Source organism: Aspergillus chevalieri, chromosome 6 (genome assembly GCF_016861735.1).
Source record: "Aspergillus chevalieri M1 DNA, chromosome 6, nearly complete sequence".
Lineage (NCBI taxonomy): Eukaryota > Fungi > Ascomycota > Eurotiomycetes > Eurotiales > Aspergillaceae > Aspergillus > Aspergillus chevalieri.
In genome coordinates, this window is record NC_057367.1 from 587,249 (window position 1) to 606,929 (window position 19,681).

At 48.7% G+C, this 19,681-nt stretch overlaps 7 protein-coding genes across 7 annotated transcripts; 4 read left to right on the top strand and 3 right to left on the bottom strand.

The window, feature by feature from the left end:
- Positions 1-2,591: 2,591 nt before the first annotated feature.
- SEN54 (tRNA-splicing endonuclease subunit SEN54 family protein) lies at positions 2,592-4,071 on the top strand (the record flags this gene model as incomplete). Its single annotated transcript, XM_043281343.1, has 3 exons — positions 2,592-2,710; positions 2,796-3,574; positions 3,629-4,071. 3 exons carry the CDS (start codon positions 2,592-2,594, stop codon positions 4,069-4,071), a joined length of 1,341 nt encoding a protein of 446 aa, XP_043138831.1.
- A 504-nt stretch (positions 4,072-4,575) lies between these two features.
- ACHE_60196A (elongin C) lies at positions 4,576-4,961 on the bottom strand (the record flags this gene model as incomplete). The annotated part of the gene is made up of 2 exons (XM_043281344.1): positions 4,576-4,763; positions 4,838-4,961. 2 exons carry the CDS (start codon positions 4,959-4,961, stop codon positions 4,576-4,578), a joined length of 312 nt encoding a protein of 103 aa, XP_043138832.1.
- Positions 4,962-5,426: 465 nt separating this feature from the next.
- ACHE_60197S (SDR family NAD(P)-dependent oxidoreductase) lies at positions 5,427-6,394 on the top strand (the record flags this gene model as incomplete). Its single annotated transcript, XM_043281345.1, has 3 exons — positions 5,427-5,735; positions 5,794-6,178; positions 6,237-6,394. 3 exons carry the CDS (start codon positions 5,427-5,429, stop codon positions 6,392-6,394), a joined length of 852 nt encoding a protein of 283 aa, XP_043138833.1.
- Positions 6,395-8,999: 2,605 nt separating this feature from the next.
- ACHE_60198S (uncharacterized protein) lies at positions 9,000-10,416 on the top strand (the record flags this gene model as incomplete). The annotated part of the gene is made up of 2 exons (XM_043281346.1): positions 9,000-9,184; positions 9,246-10,416. 2 exons carry the CDS (start codon positions 9,000-9,002, stop codon positions 10,414-10,416), a joined length of 1,356 nt encoding a protein of 451 aa, XP_043138834.1.
- Positions 10,417-10,911: 495 nt separating this feature from the next.
- On the bottom strand, positions 10,912-12,174 carry ACHE_60199A (M20 family metallopeptidase; the record flags this gene model as incomplete). The annotated part of the gene is made up of 1 exon (XM_043281347.1): positions 10,912-12,174. The coding sequence occupies one exon, from the start codon at positions 12,172-12,174 to the stop codon at positions 10,912-10,914; it is 1,263 nt and encodes a 420-aa protein (XP_043138835.1).
- A 379-nt stretch (positions 12,175-12,553) lies between these two features.
- On the bottom strand, positions 12,554-13,844 carry ACHE_60200A (queuosine 5'-phosphate N-glycosylase/hydrolase; the record flags this gene model as incomplete). The annotated part of the gene is made up of 2 exons (XM_043281348.1): positions 12,554-12,972; positions 13,022-13,844. The coding sequence occupies 2 exons, from the start codon at positions 13,842-13,844 to the stop codon at positions 12,554-12,556; spliced, it is 1,242 nt and encodes a 413-aa protein (XP_043138836.1).
- A 1,322-nt stretch (positions 13,845-15,166) lies between these two features.
- Positions 15,167-17,489, top strand: UBA2 (E1 ubiquitin-activating protein ubaB; the record flags this gene model as incomplete). The annotated part of the gene is made up of 8 exons (XM_043281349.1): positions 15,167-15,226; positions 15,319-15,489; positions 15,602-15,838; positions 15,902-16,026; positions 16,079-16,143; positions 16,193-16,648; positions 16,703-17,159; positions 17,216-17,489. 8 exons carry the CDS (start codon positions 15,167-15,169, stop codon positions 17,487-17,489), a joined length of 1,845 nt encoding a protein of 614 aa, XP_043138837.1.
- Between the last annotated feature and the right edge of the window lie 2,192 nt (positions 17,490-19,681).

Below are 19,681 nucleotides of genomic sequence, written 5' to 3' on the forward strand. Positions count from 1 at the left end.
AACAGGTCCTCGCAGGCACGTGACAACTCCGTTGGACGCCTCCGACGCGTCGGGCATACATTTACGCGAGCCTTTATATACTAGCTTCTCCTCTCTCCTTCTTTCTTTCTTTCTTCATCGAATCCTTTTTGTATATAGCTAAACAATAGCTTTCGGGCATAGCCCATTACACTCACCCTCTCTATAGTGCACTCATCCAGGTTCATGGTGAAGAACAAGCTTTGATTGTTCCTAGGGAGGCGTCATTCGATGCTGCTCAGGCACTAAGATAGTGGTCCGGGCGATGAAGTATTCAAACCTCCATGGTGTCTAGATGTCACAGGCTGCGCCTGTAGAATAAGCGATATGTTATTCGGAGGGATGATCAGAAGGGTTACCAGGCTACCTACCCCGCACGATGTACATTTGTATATAGCGCTGTCCGATCGAACGTCTGTCCTTCTCTTCTTCAACGAAATCTTTTGTGTGATAGCTAGTCATTAGCACTGCGGGCTTAGCCCTTAACATAGATCAACCTTCATCTACATTCATCGCATGTTTGAAGTCACTTTCAACCAACTCGTTCGGTTGTTGTTTGCTTGTTTCCCTGGCTATTATTTAAATAATAATAGCCATGTTCATGCTCTATTCATGCTCATCCGACCGAGGCACGTACTGTGACGGTCTCAAGCAATGGAATCTATTAGTAGACTATCTGACGAAATCTAATATAAGGAAAGAGGCAGAGACTGCCAGCGATGAGCTACCTAGTGTGTGTGAGGGGTTCGTACCCTATTTTGAAAAGACCAAAGCAAACAAACATGCTATATAACAAACGTCCATGCTTTGTAACATGTACAATCAAAACGTAGATATCAGAGCAAATCATGCAAGATCACTTAAATCACCAGGAAACTAATGGATTTACGTCAAAAGACACTGCTAGAAACCAATGAGCAGCTTCCAAAATCAAAGAGAGGACTACAAACCCTTTTCAATTCTTCCAATAAGCCAGTGGACGTTGTCGCAGAGAGAGCTTCAATAGCAGCTAAGCAACTCCGTCAGCTATCAAATTTGTCAGTACCAACGATCCTATCATCTTTGGCATATTTCTGCATCAGCTCCATCATCACACGCGCAATGGAAGCCAAATCATTCGATTCGCTTGAACCACCTCTGATTTCGACAACAGAACACATTGATGTGGCATAAATGCTATAGCCTAATCCATGCCCTGGGCGCCTTGAAATTGCTGCTGCATCCCTATCACTCTGGAATTGAGCTTCAATGCATCCCAGAATGCTAAACAGTCAATGGCAGGATCAACTAAACATTGCCCGTATTGCTCAAAGTGAGGTGTGAAATCAGCATTATGGTCATGAGAGCACGAGAGCATCGTGCACGTCATTTGCCAAGAAATTCTGCATCAGCAGATGATTGTTCTTGTAGCATTGTCCTTTCCACAGTAGCGTGTCATGGGACGTAGCAGACCAGAAATTTGATGACAGAACTCCAATCTTTCATCACTTGGCAGTGAGGTTTGGTTCCAGACTTTACAGAACCGTCTCTGCGGGAATTTCACCGGTGTCTGTGGCAAAAATAACCAACAAAACCACAGGTGAGGCATTTATGCCATTGGATTTGTTTCTCCCGGATGCTAAATCATTGTCATCTGAGCGTTCCAACCGCATATGCAACACATGGGATCGGCGTGGTTAGGGCGAAAGTGGAACACAGGACGGGCACCGAATGGGGTCGATTGTAAGCTGTAATCAGCCTTGGGAGTCTGTCAAGCCTAGAGTCGATATCTTTCCTTTGATAAGGGAGTCGAAAGGGCGGATACCATTAATGAAGAGCGGTCGGAAAAGCAAGACCTCATGTAAATTCGTTTTTTAGTAGAAGATAGGAAAGCAAGCGGAGAATATGAACCAATTCACTGTAAAAAATAGAGACAGAATCAGCTCGAAACGCCGGTCAACGTAAACGAGGAATAGGAAACCGGAAGTGGAGGTGAGAGGGCGCAGCCGCAATTTCCGGAAAAAATAAAAGAAAGGAGGTGGCGAAGTTCAAATTGCCAGGAATATGGGTGAGTGCAGAATAATGGAGGGAGTTTGGGAAGAGAAAAAGATTTGGGAGGAGACGAGGTCAGAACAGTGAGGGAGGGCTCTTTTATATTGGGAGGCCAGGCGGGCGGTGTTTACAGTACGGCGTATCGGGAGGCTATACCAGAAACGGCAAAACTAACCGGAAGAGGGAATTCACAGGTCCTGATTTTACAAGGAGCATATTAGGAATGGTGTTTCAAGAGCTATTGTAAGATGAGCATTTGGGATAAAGAACACAGGCGCCGGGGAACGCGATGTATGCAGACCAAATTATTCATTTCGATTTCAAACTTACTGTTCATTAATAAATAAATGTAAGAGTCTCAACTAGACGTGATGGTCGTAATTGTTGTCGGCATGCCTGGATACCTTATCACCGCTGCGATAAGCCCGTAAATTCTTCCTTTTCAACTCAGCATACTCTCGGCGTTCTGCGTTCTCAACCAAGGCCCAACCTGCTCAATATATTACAGCTGATCAGAGAAAGAAACGATACAGACATCAACAATGGCCGACACAGATGAAGCCGCCGCCCACCTCCCGGCCTCGCAGGACTCCGCGCCGCAAATCGAAACCGACCTGTCCGACGAGACACAGGACTTCAGATTTCTGAATAACCTTGCCTTGTGAGCTTCTCCGCTACATTTACCTTGCTCTTCTCCCAATTACCGAGTTTTAGAAGGACGCATTCTCACAATAATGACCGTACAGCCCCTCCGACTCATCGCAAACATCCCTCCCCCGTCGCGGCGAAAAAGACTTTGAACCAAATCCTACCCTCTACCAAGCCGATATCCTTGATGCGTCCCGACAGGCTATGCACAATGCACTTTCGCATCCGCGGTTACATAATTCCAAGCATCGGGTTATCGCGTTTTACGCACCTGATGGGCCTGCGCCGCCTACCAACGTGACCAAAGAGAAAGACGAGAAGGAAACTACTACGAATAAGGATGACGAACAAAATCCAAAGAAAGCAGCGAATGCAGATGCAGGAACAGGGATAGGCGTCCCCGCGGACTCGTGCGTCTACGTCCCCAACCCCAAAGGTCAATACTTCAAGTCAATGGGCCGAGCAGATCGCTGGAACCGGGTATGGCTATTACCCGAAGAAGCGCTGTATCTTATAGAACGTGGAAGCTTAGATATCCGGTGGCCGGTATCTGTCACGGGACCTACTGCTGAAGAAGGTGAAGAAGATCTGGGAATCCCCATGAGTTTGCAGGCGGCGTATGCGTGCTTTACTGGGAGAGGGGGTTTGTCCGTGGAGAGGTTCTCGGTGTATACTGGACTGAGACGATTGGGGTATACTGTTATCAGGGCCCCGGGATGGGATGATGAGAGTGATGAGGTACAAGACGAGGAGAGTGCGCCGCAGCAGGGTCTGGGGATATTTGGTCGATTCCTGCATTGGCTGCATAGCTGGAATAGTTCGACGGGGGTGACGACCACTGGCCCCGTGGTGGGATTGGGTATACACCGGAGCTACAGTAAACATTTCCTTCCATCAGGTTACAAAACGCGTCGTTTCTAACTAAACCCAGATGACATCTACCGCAAACTCGCCATCATTCCTTATCACGACCCCATCACACCTCAATTTCCTCGGCGCAAAACAACACCCCCCTTCCGCGTCGTCTTCCACGTTTACAAACCCTCAACCGCATTCCGCAAATCTGCCCCTCCAACCCCCGACTTCCGAATCGCAGTTGTCAACTCCAGAACCCAAACAACCATGCCGACGCTATCCCAGCTTGGCACACTCCTCGAAAGCACACCGTTGGACCCCCCTCGCGGTGAGAAGATGGATCGCATGCTGTACATGCGACTCCGGCACGGGTACCGGAATGTGATCCTCGCCGTTGTGGACCAGGGTGTTGTTAGCTTTTTGAGGGTCGCAGATGCGGCGTTTGGGAAGGAGAAGATCTATGCTGAGAAGCCGCCGGGTCCTAAGAAGGGAGGGAATCGGCCGCGGCCCAAGAAATAGTTTCTTTCTTCTAAGTAATGACTTGCATTAGATAGATACCCAGAAAGAAAAGTTGATACCATTTCTATGGAATAGAAGAAGATGTGCATGTCTCCCCTGGAATAAGGCCCTGGTACCCACTGAACGGATGAGGACTGAATAAAAGGGAGTTGTCATGAGATTAATCTGCCATCATCTTTAGAACACCCGCCCATCAATAAGAGGGACGAAGGACGGGTGTAGATGTTCTGATGGCGTCAGTGAACAAGACGTTCAACTGCATCCTAGTAGAGACCGGAACGGGAAACGAAGTATCGTTCTCTATTAACCTGGCCATAGCCTTTCATTAACCAAACCAAGCGCCATCCAAGGTATGAAACCAGCAACTCCAGTCCTCTTGTATAATAATGCAATGCTGCAAAGGTCGTACGAATCATAAATCATCACTGCCAGAACACGTCTTCCCTGTCAACCGTCAGCACCACCTCCCGATTCAAAACAAAAAACAAACATACCAAACACAACCTAAGTATCCAAGTAATCCGCTGCCATCAACAACTCCAAGCACAACTCTGGCGGGATCTCCATATCCGGCACATTCGCCTGCTCCTTGTTCTTCTGATTGTAGCAGAAGTACTCGCATACTTTCTCCAGAACCACGCCGCTCAGAGTTTCGAGAACACAGCGTCCTGTGATGGCTTCTGAGAAGTTACCTGTTCGTTCAGGTTGGTTAGCAGGTGCCATTTGACAAGTGATAGGAAAGCACGTGGAATGGTGAAGGACGTACTGGATGGATCTAGCATGCGGCGTATTGTCCCCGAGACGCAGGCTGTGCTGCGCGGGACGACGAATTCGAAACCGTCGCCGGAGACAAGAGTCACGTATTCTTGCGTTCGTGCTGTTGATGACATGCTGTTATCTGTTTGCTTGTATGCAGAGAGGAGGAAAAGGAAAAGAGTTGGAGAAAAACGGTGTTTCCATGGGTTATTCCGATGTGGCCCGTGCTCAATCAAGCTCCGGCGGAATTATTCCTGTGACGTCTTTCCTTATCCGTATACTCTGTACCAACTCTACAAATACTCGTCCTCTGTAAATAGTGAACATAGTCATTGCTCTTCATATAAAGGATTGATTGGTTTACCGTTACTGTCGATGGTCTGATCAATACTATGTCTTATCTCCAACCCCTCCCCCGCTTCCGCGGAGCCGCCGCAAGAACATCACACCAATTGCGCCCTGTCCAAGCACCATTTCTACGATTATCCCTCCTCAAAAGACCTTACTCCTCTTCCACAAGCCCCAATGACCAAACGCGAGACCAAAATCGACGGCAATCCCGATTCAAACCCTCCGATCGCCTCTCCGGCCGCACATGCATGATCACCGGCGCGACATCGGGAATCGGATACGCAATCGCAGATCGGTTTCTGCAAGAAGGCGTCGAAAAAATTATACTCGTTGGTCGATCAAAACAGAGGCTTGCGGATACTGCTGCGCGATTAGGAGAGTTTCTGGAGGGAGTTGAGACTGGGAACGGGAGTGATGAGATACTAGCAACGAGGGCGCCGGAGGAGGATCAACAAGAATATACAGGGATAGGGCTGTCGGGGGACCGCAGGGTAAGCTTTTTTGTCGGGGATGTGTCTGAGTCTGGGCCGTGGGTACGGGAGTTGGAAGAGAAGATGGTAGGTCGGCTTCTGCTATTTGGAGGAAACGAAAGGCGGCCAACTAATGTCTCTATAGAAAGATGTCGACATCCTCGTCAACGCTGCAGGGATATCTACGACGAATATTCTCGCTAGAACTGACCCAGACGCTATATCTCACACCCTTCGTACTAACCTCGAAGGCACAATCCTCATCTCTCGCGCCCTGCTGCGCGCCGCAATCCGAAGTCGTTCGAAGGACCGCAACTCCACCACAGAAATCTCTTCAAGATGCATAATAAACATCTCCTCTCTACTCGCACACAAAGGCGGAACTGGCGCGGTGTCATACGCTGCGTCCAAAGCCGGTGTACTTGGCCTTACCCGTTCGCTCGCGGTTGAGGCGGCCACCTCTTTGCGGGGTGTGTTTATTCGGTCTAATGCGATTGTCCCGGGGTATATCGATACCCCGATGATTGCCAGTACGTACATCATGCCCAGTATTAATTGTTAGTGAGTCTTTGGCTAAATATTTTACAGATTTCAGTGATGCTCAAAAGACCAGTCTAAAAGATGAGATTCCGCTTGGTCGGTTCGGTGACCCGCAGGAAGTCGCGGACGCCGCTGTCTTCCTGGCGCAAAATGAATACGCTAATAACTGCATTCTTAATCTCGATGGCGGGCTGAGTGCTATTTAGTCCCTGCCCTCGATCTAGTTCCCTCGAATATGCAGTACTTTGGGTGGCCTATCTATCGGGATCTCATTTGTGGCTTGCGAAATTCATTCAAAGCAGATCTATAACAAGAAAAGGGATGCATTTTCGGAAGGGGAATATCATTTGGAACAAATCCTTTCTAAAGATATGGTTCTGCGGGAGACAAGACGCAGTCTCGACGAGTACAGGAAGACACATTTCCTCTCGCAACGTCAGAAGCGCTCACTCAGCTTAGCTGGCAACATCTTCGAGATATCCCGGTCTTGTTTTGGCACGGTCTGCAAAATTGTACGCAATCCTTAAGGCGGAATCCCCACGCAGTGTACGTCAAGAGAAGCCTCTTTTCTGAGTTCGAGCTCTTTGTTTGGGATAATGCTTGCAATGCTATCGGAAGCTCTCGCTGCATAAGAATCATCCATCCGTATATTAACGATACTCTGAGAGCTATGATCATGCAAATTGACGCTCTTATCATTGTTCTTAATCGGTTGAGGGGGATTTTATGTAATAACCCCATTCATGCTGCTACACAGACACAGAATATCTAAGAATTTAGCGAATGCCACAATAGCTACTAACCCTAGCACGAGTCTTTCAATTTCTTCACTGTGGTCACGCTCTTTTCGTCGTTGTCGGCCCTTCTCTTGAGTAAGTCTCCGTTGCTTGTTGTAGCGAAGGCGTTGAATTATCCTTGGTTCATAAAATGCGCTTTCCTTCCCCCCAGCTAGAAAGGCGATAACTGGTTCAGATAACGGAAGTCGTATGACCCGGACACCCCACTGGCTAGAAAGTCTTCAGGCACTGCTCATCTGCAGGCTCTCTTAGCCTCACTTCGGATTGCTGCGTCTATGAACGCCATTGCTACCTTTATGCAAACGATCACATATTACGGGGACATGCCTGTAAGCTCTTGCTTCACTCCGTTTCCGATGACGGTCAACCCTGTCAAACTACGAATGAGGTATCTCATACCTCATTTCCTCATCCAGGGTACTGGCTTTGCTCATTCCCCTTATGGCAATGTCACTTGATAGGTCTTTCGCGCCGAGCTGACTATCTTTACGTGCGAACTCGTCTTCTCGGCGCTCTTCTGGCATTATGGTCTCGAAGGTCGTTTCGAAATGCAAAATGGCTTAACTAATCCTGATCAGATGATTGACCGAGTAAACTTTCATCATTGATATGTGGATGTGAATTCCACAGTTTTCGCTCTCAGTTACTCCATGTGCAGTCTCTTCATGTCCACGGTGTTATATCGACTCAAAATCTGGATCGTCAGGACAAGCATTCTCTTCCAAGAGACCTCTCTTGATTAATCACAAATGGCAGTTGTCAAAGGCAGTTGACAATGACAACCTTTCATCGCGTTCTTTATGTCCTGTACTCCTGTCGTTCAAATTCATCTTGGTGGTGGTGGTGGTAAGCAATTTCATGAAACTGGCAATGTCATTTAGCATGTCAATTGTGACATCTGTATCAAGTGACCATTCTGCAAGTGAAGGTCCTAGGTTGGGCATCTTTGTATTCTGCCAACATTTCTAGAGACATACATCGTGCCTAGAGCTTATCAGCACCCTATGATCGGAGGAGCCCAAACGAGCAGCTATAGGCTTGCTTGCCAGTATAATAACACCCCGCTCATGAATCCGCAGAGATCTTCAAGAGCGATTCTGGTATCTTCGCAAAGGCCTAGAAGGAACCATATCTCAATCTCGATTTCAGAGTTCCACGGACGCACCACTGCACCTTCCTCGTCTGGTAGGCGATTCCCAAAACGTCACATCGTTGGTTACAGAGACGCCAATGTTTGATGTCGCCTTACATGCTATTGTTCCGGTTTGTGTGTATGCACTCTGTATATATTATTCTCCATATGACACGCCATGGTTCTCTTAGCCGGGACTCCAGGAATAGCAAATGGGTGTATTAAGCAATCCTAGCTTGCATCTTTCGGGAAGAGACTATTATCCCCTGGGCTAGATAGCGCCATGGCCAATAGGCTTTTCCATGGGTTAGAGTTCGTAAGACTTTGTATGCATGTTTACCATATTTGTTCATAGAAGAGAATACTATGACTGCACCAGGCCTTGGTATTGAAAATGACGAAGATAGGCGAGTGCGACGGGCGATTGATGAGAGGAAATTGAGAGTCCGGGGATGTAGAATAACAGGCGAGTATTCACTGGAGAAGCATCCCCAACATAGTCATAGTTTTATTCGGAAATTCACAGTTCCACAATGAGATGACAACTCCTTGTGCTAGCTAGGTATAGATGGAAAGCAAGAGGCTGATGAAGAGAATGTAAGTCGTGCTGCTGCGGAACAATTGAATGGGAATACTAGGACTTGATGGCTTCGAATTTTTTGCGTCCTTTTCACATAGAAGGATAGATCAAAGTAACAGTAGAAATGAATGCAGTTGGTAGTCAAAGGTATTCGGACATTCCGTCCTGATAGCTAACTAACTAGCTAACTAGTTAACTTAGACGACAGGTGCCTTACCTATCAGGCAAAAAGGTACCAAGAAAGGACATCTTCAATTCTCCTCCGATTCAACCACGCATAATTCATCCTCCCCAAAGACAAAATGAACAATAGGCCAGTCGAGCAAGCATTAAACACACTACTACCAACTCACGCGAATGACCTTCCTCCAGAGCTCGTCAGTCTAGCTTCAAGCCTCGTCGCGCAATCGCGAAGCTTCTCAGCCAGCCTCAAGCCCGAAGAGGAGATCGCCCGGCCGTATGCTTGTGCTGAGATTGCTTGCCGGAGGTACACTATCATTTATATGAGAATCTCTTGATCCGAGAAAGCTAATTGTTTTGTTCCTCAGGCTAGGTCGAGCCCTCCGGTTACCCCCGTTACTAGGCCATCCGCCCTGTCCTCCACGCGTCTACAAAAAGCTGTATAGCTTCCTGGATCGGTCTCTAGGCTCGAGTACAGCAGCAGTCAAACACTCAGCTAGTGGCTCAGCGCCCGGCACTCCTACACGTGCGGGATCAAACCCGTCTACACCTACAAAAGACAGGACAACACTCGCCCGGACACCCTCGATATCAGCAGTTCCAGGCACGCCGCGCGGACTCCAGAACACCCCGAGCAAACCTACACCGTTGAAGAGAGCAGTTGGCAACGTCGATTCATCCTCGCATACACGTACACCGCAGAGAGTAGAGAAGAAGATCAGGCCCAATGGTCTTCCGGGCTCAACGATTGTTCCCGACGCGCCGGGATGGGTGATGGCTTCCATCCGGACTGTGTGCAAGACGCTCTCAACCCCGGCACCGAGAACGAGTACTTGGTCTCGACCTCCTATCTCAAAAACGTTTCCGCCGCATATGTTCGCAGGCGCGTCCTCAATCCTCTACTTTATTTCGAAAACATCGAGCAGCGATGCCGACGCGGATTTGGACGAGGAAATGCTGGAGTTCCTAGAACCCGTCATGACAGTGAGAAATCTGGAAAAAGACGAGGACTTCAAAGAAATGATCAACGCCTTAGTCGTGGCCATCTACTTCCTCGTTCTTGCCCGCCGGCGAAACCCAGTCGACGCAGACGGCGAGCAAAACGGCGAGTCAAAGAAGCTCGATAAGAAGACCTTCTCCGAGATGCGTCAAACGGCCCTCGTCAGCCTTGGATTCCCCGCAAATGAACGCCGACACCGCGCCGACGTGGACCAGTGGATCGCCCTCATCATGGAACAGAACTGGGCTCACGGACAAGAATGGTTCGAGAACATCCCGCAGGCGGGTGAGCTAGACGGTGAAGAGGAGTATGAATCCGATGACGTCGCTGCTGGTGAAGGGGATACTGCGAAGCGGCCAAAGACTGGTCGCGGATTGCTGAACGCGTCGAGAAAGGGTTTGCTTCCGGGACTGGGGACGATGATGCAGGATCGGGTGGATTGGTTGAGCGAGGACCGGCAGGAGGATTATTTGGAATGGAAGGCGGATATTATGGGAAGGATTGAGCAGGTGGAGGGGACTGGTCGGGTTGGGGCTTAGGGCGACGTTTCGGCATAATTCATCTGTCAGTTTAGAGATACCCATAATGACAAACCAAATCGCTATTTCATAGGGCCTTGGTGTTAACAAGGAATGATACTGTCTATCATTTGTCCAGGTTTGATTAGGTGTAGTCAACTATTGGCCTAGTACTCTCGCTTGTCACTCCTCACCCTTATCGGAAGCTCAGTAGCCTTTGGGTGGGAAGCCCTCAACATGCCAATGATGAGACAATGTAGGAATCGTTACTATCACAAATGCATAAGAACACTTCTTCACCCATTCCAGCTTCATTGGATCAGTCCTTATTCCGCGCATTGGCTATGGAATGTTCTAGGCGAGTTCTCAGATGCAGCATTTGCCGCAATCTAGATATGTAATTCGTGTTGATACCCGGATGTACTAAGTAGTCTTGTGACAATGTGAATCTGTTGTTGAATGGTCTCCCTCTAGAATCTCTGGAAATACCTGATACAGCATTTAGCATTTGTCCTTTCACGTTTTCTTCAAGAAAGTCAAGGCAGCAAGGCACAAGGCATCCACTCCGACTCTCATCGTTGGCTGAATAACGGGCGCGAAAAGCGCCGAGTGGTTCCCCGGAATCTCTTCCGTGCGAGAATCCGCCTCTGCCTTATCCCAAATTTCAGAATCAATGCCTCCCAGGAGCCAGAAACAGCTAGGAAGTCCTCGGCAGGTTGCCAGCGTAGAGAAATCTTCACTAACATTGGTCCGTGGTACGTCATCATCGAAGTCTTCAAAGTGAGTCGCGAATGTCGCGGCAACTTGAGATACGGCATCTTTGTCGTTCAGGGTAGGTGGGAAGCGTCTCGTCGGGGTAAACACAGGGCACTTGGGCGAGCCACTCGCCGCACACTCAGCCTCGACGATGCGCTTGATCGCAGAGATAATTTGTTCCCGAATCTCCAATTTGACAGACCGAAAGTCAACGCCGATCTCGGCCCTGTCGGTGATGATGTTCTCTGCCTGCCCGGCCTGGAGACTTCCAACAGTCAAGACAGCGAGGTCACTTGGGTTGATCTCTCTGCTCACGATGCTCTGTAGTCGAATAACAATGTGTGCAGCGAGAAGCACTGGGTCCACTGTCTGATGAGGCTGAGACCCATGACCACCACGCCCAAAGACTGTGATCTTCATACTGTCGGCAGCAGCCATGATAGCTCCAGGGCGCGAGCCAACGCTTCCTGCCCGCATTCTCATCACGTGCTGACCCAGGACATAATCAGGAACTGGAATCTTTGAGTAAAGCCCATCATCAACCATGGCCTGCGCGCCTCCACCTCGCTCTTCGTCCGGTTGGAACAGCACGATCAAAGTCCCGCTCCACGCATCCTGCATCTTTACAAGCGTCTCTGCCGCTGCTAGAAGACATGTAATATGCATGTCATGGCCACAAGCATGCATCACAGGCCTTTCATTCCCATCGGCATCGCGCATGGTGAGGGAGCTTGCATAGGGGAGTCCGGTCAGCTCCTTGACTGGAAGCGCATCCATGTCCGCTCGCAGGAGCACAGTCTTGCCCTCGCCATTTCGAAACACACCCGCGAGACCGTAGCCTCCGATATTGGTGTGAAGCTCATAAACTTTCAGCTGGGCCAGATGCACTGCGAGCTTTTCCGATGTAGATCTCTCCTGCCGAGACAGTTCGGGATGTGCATGGAAATACTTGTAAAGGTTCTCGTAGGGAGCCAAGTCCAATGACGCTGTCTTGAGAAGATCTGATAAGCTTGACCGTGCCATCTTGTAGTGAATGGCAACGTGCGGTAGACGTGGAAGGATGGATGTCAAGGCAAGGGAGGGGGAGTCAATGGAGTTTCCTGTAATGTAAAGTATTATACGCACGCCTTAACCACATACGGATTAGAGTGTTTCGGATACGAGCCGGGAAGAAAGTATACTATGGAATGGAGAAGGAGCAGATATAACTGGTATATTCACGCGTCAACGTCCATCTTCCAGAGACAGTAATATACCCTGCTGCCAGAGCAAAAAGTATGTATATGAAGAGAATTCTATATATCAAAGCAAAACCCGAGGGCATCACCATTAAACGAGAGTAGGAAAAAACGAGGGTATATGATGCAGAACAGAAGTCATCAAAGAAGAATAAAGAAGGAAATCAATACCAAATACTCCTCGTCCGATGATGAGGAATCGTCTCCCTCCCATCCTTCTCAACCTCCTTCATAGTATCATATAAGAAGAAATCAATCAGAATCGCATTAATTCCGGAAACTTGCGGCTCATGCACACTCTTCTTGTATTTCGAGTGTTTCTGGGTTGTGCATTTCCGGGCATCTTCGAGGGCGTTTGCTTCTTCGCTCGAAGGTGGTGGGTGTAGTTTGACGGATTTTACTTCTGGGTGTCGTTTCTCGATTTCGCGCTTGATGAGCTCCACGCACCAGATGCTGACGCCGCGGAGTTCGATTTCCCAGTTTGAGCCGCTGGGGATGGGCTTGAGGTCTCGGATGTGGCTTTCCAATGAGGGTGAGTACATTAGACAGCCGAATTGGTAGAGGATTTGGGGGATGCGGTAGTCTGGTATCGTTAGCTGCTGGTTCCATACAAGTTGAGGAATGTCACTTACCCGCAAACATAGTGACCTTCTCAATGTCCTGGAACGCCCCGTAGCTCTCGCCGTTAAAGCAAGCCCAAAGGTCCGCGACAAGAATCTGAGCTCGTTTGTACAACCGGACCCTCCGGCCGTGGAAGGTTGTTTCGTCCCGGAAGCAAGGGAAGCTCTCTGTCAGTAAATTCACCAGCGACGCTGCCGAATAGTGTGCGCTGTAGATGCAATTCGTAAAGCTGCCGTCGAAATCCTTACACAGCACCCGTCCGGCCTCGCGCAAGCACTGAATCCGTTCCGGGAGCAAAGGAATCTGCTCCTCCGTCGCAGACCGGAACACACGCTTGATCACATCATCCGTACACACGCCCTCGTTTACCCAATATTCCGGATCCGTGATAGGAATCCCCTCATCCAACGCCCTCTGCAGCGCCGCAACCAAGCTCCAATATCCCGTCCACTTCCTCCCGCGGTACTCAATCGCAAACCGCTTCCTCTCGTCGCGCTCGTCCGACCAGAAGCTAAAGTTCAATAGGTCCATTGTGAAAATAAAATCGACCGTGTTCTCGTCCTTAGTCTTGGGGTGCAGCTCATGCTCTGACCAGGTGTGCGTCGAGTACTCTTTCTTCTGCATCGTGCGCCAGATGGTCTCCGCGACATCTTTAGTCTTGCCCGCATTCAGAGCGACGTCAATGGCGTTGTCGTAAACGTATTCAGCGTTCTCGAGGACCTTTGTTTCCGCCGCGCGAGGGTTGGCTGCTCCTCCGCCGAGGCCGAGCGATTTGCGAAGGAGAGCTAGGAGCTCGGGATCTGCTTCGTCGTCCGACATGGTGCGTCTTCTCATCGGCTGGCGTGGATTATATGGGGATAATCTGCTGGGGCGCCTTAAAGAGCGCACAATCAGGAATTGAAAGGGCGTTGTAATGGGTGTGAAAAGGAGGGAGAAAAAGTTCGGCCTTCTCCACGGCGAGCGATCGAGAGGCTTACATTTTTTTTTTAATTAATGTCCACAGATTCCCCGCGAGGAGCTATTCTTGTGTATAAAGAGTGAAAAGAAGAGAAGCGACACATCAAACAAGGAAAATGGGGCATCTTGAAACAGTTCTTTTTTTTTTCTTTTTTTGTTATTGTTTAACGTTAACTAGAAAAGCCTGCGACAGTGTTTTACTAAGCAGAGACAGGTCGACCAGGTGGGAGAATTGACTTATTAAAAAAAAAAAAAGATACGGAGGTATAGAGTCTAGATTATTGAGCAGAAGAGAATGATAATGATAGAAATGGTCTGTGAGTATCACGGATATAGTCTGAGCATGGACATGGACATGGATACGAGACATGGGGTGGCTATAGCTCAGCTCTTATACCCCGTCCAGACCTAATGCGAATAATATCGAAGATACGGAAAGAATGCCGACGCTGTCAATGCTGTCGCTCATTTCCATATCCTCATATCCTCATATCTCGCCTAGAAAGACATGCCAGTAGCGCAAACGGGATCCATACATTCGTACGGCAGGCCAACGGCTCCTTTCAATCGTCATTGTCTCCTGAAACACCAGAGCTCTGGGCACATATTGCGACGTCTGGCTAGAGAAGAAGGGTTAGCCGACGTAGGTGCATGGATCTTTGTCTTTTTTATAGACCCGGACTGTAGGGCGTTTCATTGCTGTGTCTTTATTGTACTCCAAACTGCGTCTATTCTGTAGAAGATGTGCGTTTGCTGGCAAAGGTCCTAGGGAAGGATCCTTAAGAAGCCGGATATTCGTTTGCATAGACAATAACTAAATGATTCCTTGGCTATGTTGCTGTATAGCTGTCTGGATATTCACAGGGATGGTTAGACCTAGTCCGGTGTCAGTTGGCAGTTCTCAGCCAGGAATGGCAGGCTTACTTGCTTACTCCTGTATCCCTTATTCAAAATTCCAATAAGCCCATTAATGGTGGACAGTTGTGTGGTCAGTGACTTGGTAGAAGCTGTGTCGGAGCTCTCGCCTATCTCCGGATTTCCCAGAGCTCTTCTTCCTCTTCCCTCTTCCACTTCCTCTCACCAACTCGTCGTTCTTTACCTCCTCTCTCCTTCGCCATATTCTTAAACCTCTCTACAACCTCTCTTTTTCTTGCCAAGTGATGGTTTTTTCGTTTTTCTGAGGATCGCCGTTTGCAACCATGACGCGAGATACTTATCTCAAGCGCTCTGTCGGAACTCTCGCCAGGCGCATTAAAGAGGTAGCTCCCTAGCTATGAACTTTTCTACCACTGTCTTCACATATTTTACTTTACGCGATCACATTGCTAAACATCTCCTGTCTGATCTACAGTCGCGTGTGCTGCTCGTGGGCGCTGGCGGCATCGGCTGCGAGCTGCTCAAGAACCTCCTCCTGTCCGGGTTTGGCGAAATCCACATCATCGATCTCGATACAATCGACCTGAGCAATTTGAATCGCCAGTTTCTCTTCCGCTTCGAACACATCAAGAAGCCCAAGGCACTGGTGCGTCTCCGTCGCCCTCCATCCCCGTCGACCCCTCCCTACCCGCTCCGACTTCTCCCCCTAGCGACCGTATAATCTTCCCTTGTCTGACGAATCGCTGCTTGCTGTATAGGTCGCGAAGGAAGTGGCACACAAGTTTCAGCCGCGCGCGAAGCTGGAAGCGTACCATGCCAACATTAAGGACAGCCAGTTCAATGTTGACTGGTTTGGAAGCTTTGATGTGGTGTTTAATGCTCTGGATAACCTCGATGCACGGCGCTATGTGAACCGGATGTGTCTGGCGGCTGATGTGCCCCTGATTGAGAGCGGAACTACGGGATTCAATGGTCAGGTGCAGGTCATCAAGAAGGTGGGCATCATGCGATGCGACACGATGCGTGGGGCTTTGTGCGGTTTGGCTGATAATTCACAGGGCCAAACTGAATGTTACGATTGTAATTCCAAGGAAGTTCCGAAGTCGTTCCCCGTCTGTACCATCCGGAGTACACCTAGCCAACCGATTCACTGCATCGTTTGGGCGAAAAGCTACCTTTTTCCGTATGTGCTCTACTTCACGTCAGCGCAGTCAATACATTCTAATCCTTCTTAGTGAACTCTTCGGAAGGAGCGAGGATGAGACAGAGGAGCTTGACAGTTCCGAAGATGCTGAGAACGGTAGGTAACTCCCGCCTCGAAAGCAGGTCGACTTACTGACAACGAATAGCGGAGGAAATTGCGAACTTGCGCAGAGAAGCACAGGCCTTGAAGGAGATTCGTCAGTCCATGGGTTCTGATGAATTTCCTCGCAAGGTATTTGAGAAGGTGTTCAAGGAGGATATTGAAAGGTTGAGAGGGATGGAGGATATGTGGAAGACTCGCAAGCCACCAGAGTCCCTTGATTTCGACAAGCTGGAGGCGGAGTCTTCATCGATCGAAGCTATCATTTCTAACAATGACCAGAAAGTGTGGTCGTTGGCGGAAGACTTCGTCGTTTTCAAAGACAGCTTGGATCGCTTGAGCAAGAGACTGAAGTCGCTTCAGGAGACAGCCGTGGGCGACAGTAATCCCATTCTAGACTTTGATAAGGACGACGTTGATACCTTGGACTTTGTTGCGGCTACTGCCAACCTGCGAGCTGCGATTTTTGGAATCGACCCTAAGTCCAAGTTCGACACAAAGCGTGAGTTCGATCGTAAGAGCTGGGTTTACTGGAACATACTGACTTGAAAAACAGAAATGGCCGGTAACATTATTCCTGCTATCGCCACTACCAACGCTATGACTGCCGGTCTTTGCGTTCTACAGGCTATGAAGGTTTTGAAAGATGACTATGCTAATGCTAAAATGGTCTTCCTGGAACGCTCCGGTGCTCGTGCCATCAATTCTGATTCACTGAAGCCACCCAACCCCAACTGCCCAGTGTGCTCGGTCGCAATGGGACGCATCACAATGGATCCCAAACGCGCCACGCTCAGCAACTTGGTTGAAGATGTGCTCCGCTCCCAACTCGGGTACGGCGAGGAATTTTCTATCAGCAATGAACTGGGCACTATCTATGATCCTGATTTGGAAGACAACCTACCGAAGAAATTGCTGGACCTGGGTGTAAAAGACGAAAGTTTCTTGACTGTCGTTGATGAAGATGATGAACCGCGCGTGAATCTCGAGTTGATCGTGAAGGCTCCGGAAGAGTAAGTAGCCGCATTTTTACGTACGTCTAAGCAACTGACTAACGATACATGAGTAGGTCTCCGCTGTCGAACGAAGAGAAACCAATCTCTCTGGAGAAAGCAGTCGACATCCCCCGCAAGCCTAAAGCCCCAACGCCAGCACCTCCTACCTTCCCCGAAACCGTCAGCGACACCACCGGCGTGAAGCGCAAGCTTGAGGAGACAGAAATCGGCCAAGAAGATTTACATGTCAAACGGATTCATACGAACAATGCCGCTAATGGAGACGACGGCACTCAGCCTATCGTCTTGGATGAGGCGGATGGTGGTGCTATCTTGATTGATGATTGAATGATTTACGTTGGGGTTGATATTGGGTAGCCATTGCTTTATCAGTTTTATTCTCTGTAACATATAGCTGAATTGTAAAACAGAATGGATTAGTTATCTTAGTTCTATTCTTCTTCTTCCGAGACGAACTTGACGACGGACCATGACGTTCCAGCTGTTGCCTAACATCGTATGATTCATATCTTTTTCTTTTCCTTCTACTCCAAGTAGTCATTATATTTGAGAAGACCTGTTTCTCCTTTTATTAATGATGAACCGCCCCCCCCGGCGCTTTGAAAGCTCTTATTCTGGCACTGCTCTGGGTACCGAAGAGTCTTGCGAGAACTTCAATGTACCATGCAAGAGACGTCAAGAATTGCTACATGATCTCAGCAAAGCGCTTGGGACTAATGAGGTCCCAGCTCCATTCTGGGCATGTGTCCAGGTGTGTGAGCTGGATCAGCTTGAGGTTATAGTCAACAATGCTCGCCATGCCTCTTTTTTTTGTCACGTCTTTTGCAGTCACCAGATCCCGTTATTGTGGCTACAAGAAGAACAGGAAACCGATGGTGGCCCCTCAACAGACAGCAGATTATCTACGTCGGACCCATGTCCTGCTGAGGAGGACGATGAACGTGATGGCAGTCACTATGTTTTCAAAAGACTAGCACCAACCCACGTTGCGCACATATATCCTATTTCCTCATAGGACAAGACCAACGTGCTATGAAATTCTGGGATCTGCTGTCAATCTTTTGGCCCACTGGAGAGCTACGGCATGGAAAGAGCTGCTATTCCAGGACCCGGTAAATCCCGGAAAAGCCATAGATGCATGTGAACATCGCCTGAATATATCCCCTGAGATGTACAAGATGTGGCGGATGGGTGCATTTGCTATTCGGCCACTGGAATACAACGCTACCATAACTGAACTTGAGATGGAGTGGTATTGGCAACCAAAACAGGAGCACAGCGCCTATGATTCTGTGCCTTTGACAATGCTCCCATTATAATCTATGGCCTTGATTCAGCAAATAGCAGCTCTGATCCTCCAATGGATTTGGTAATAAAGCTTGTACCAGGAGTGTAGTATGATGTGAGAAGTAGGAACAAATCCAACAGGGAATTGGCAGCTTGTCAGGTGAGAAGACAGGGTGAATTTTCATTGCCTCGGGCAGCTCCAATCGATATGAGTTGCCTACTTTCTCGAAAATCAGGAAGGGTCTGGCCATTTCGCTGTTGAGCTTCTTATTGCGTCTATCCGTATGATAATGGCGAAGTAATAGCCATACCTTGTCGCCCACATCAAAGTCAACAGGACGACGTCGTCGGTCTGCTTGTTTCTTCTGGTCCTGGACTCGCCTGATACAGTCACCTATCATCGTCCATATTCCCTCCACCTGTTTGACGGAATCCTGAGCTCGTTGTCGACTAATCTTCTCATCCTGGGGAAGGTTTTCTTCAATTGGCTTCCAGTCAAACAAAGTTCGAGGCTCATATCGACAGCCAATGAGGAATGGAGAGGCATCAGTAGACTTTGAAGGCAATGCAGCCGCAGCAAAATCAATCAAGGGCAGCAGCTCAGACCAGTTGTCCTGATAATGATTGACAAAAGGTCTCAAACGGTTGACAATATGCTGATTACTGAGTTCTGTCTGTCCATCAGTCTGAGCATTGTATGCCTGTAGGCAACTTCAGTCTCACTCCAAGGATCTGGCAGAACTCGTTCCAGAATGCTGACACGAATTGGGGTCCACGATCTGATACGATAGTTGATGGAGGCCCCCTATGATGGTAAATATGCTCAATGAACATGCGTGCGACATCTTCAGAGATGGCAGTCTTCTTGCAGGCAATGCTGATGGGTCCCTTGCTGAATCGATCCACTATCACTAGTGCAGCGTCGTGTCCTTCTCTACCAAAGTACGCTTCGACAACATTGTTGAGGAAGATGAGATAGATGACAACTGACAAGGCAAAAGACCTAGTTCTCATGACTGAGACTCAGCCTACAGTGCTGATTGGAGAGGATAGCACTGCTTCAAAAGAGACGAAATAGTGTTTTATCTGAAGGGTCTGCGAGTGAAGATGAATCGCTCCTCCCAAAGGTGCCTGCAAGGCCTCTTTGGTCTCTTTTGAGGCCAAAGAGATTTGACGATTTTGAATATAGCGCTGCTTTATTTATGGAATTATCTCGGTAATTAAAGTTAATT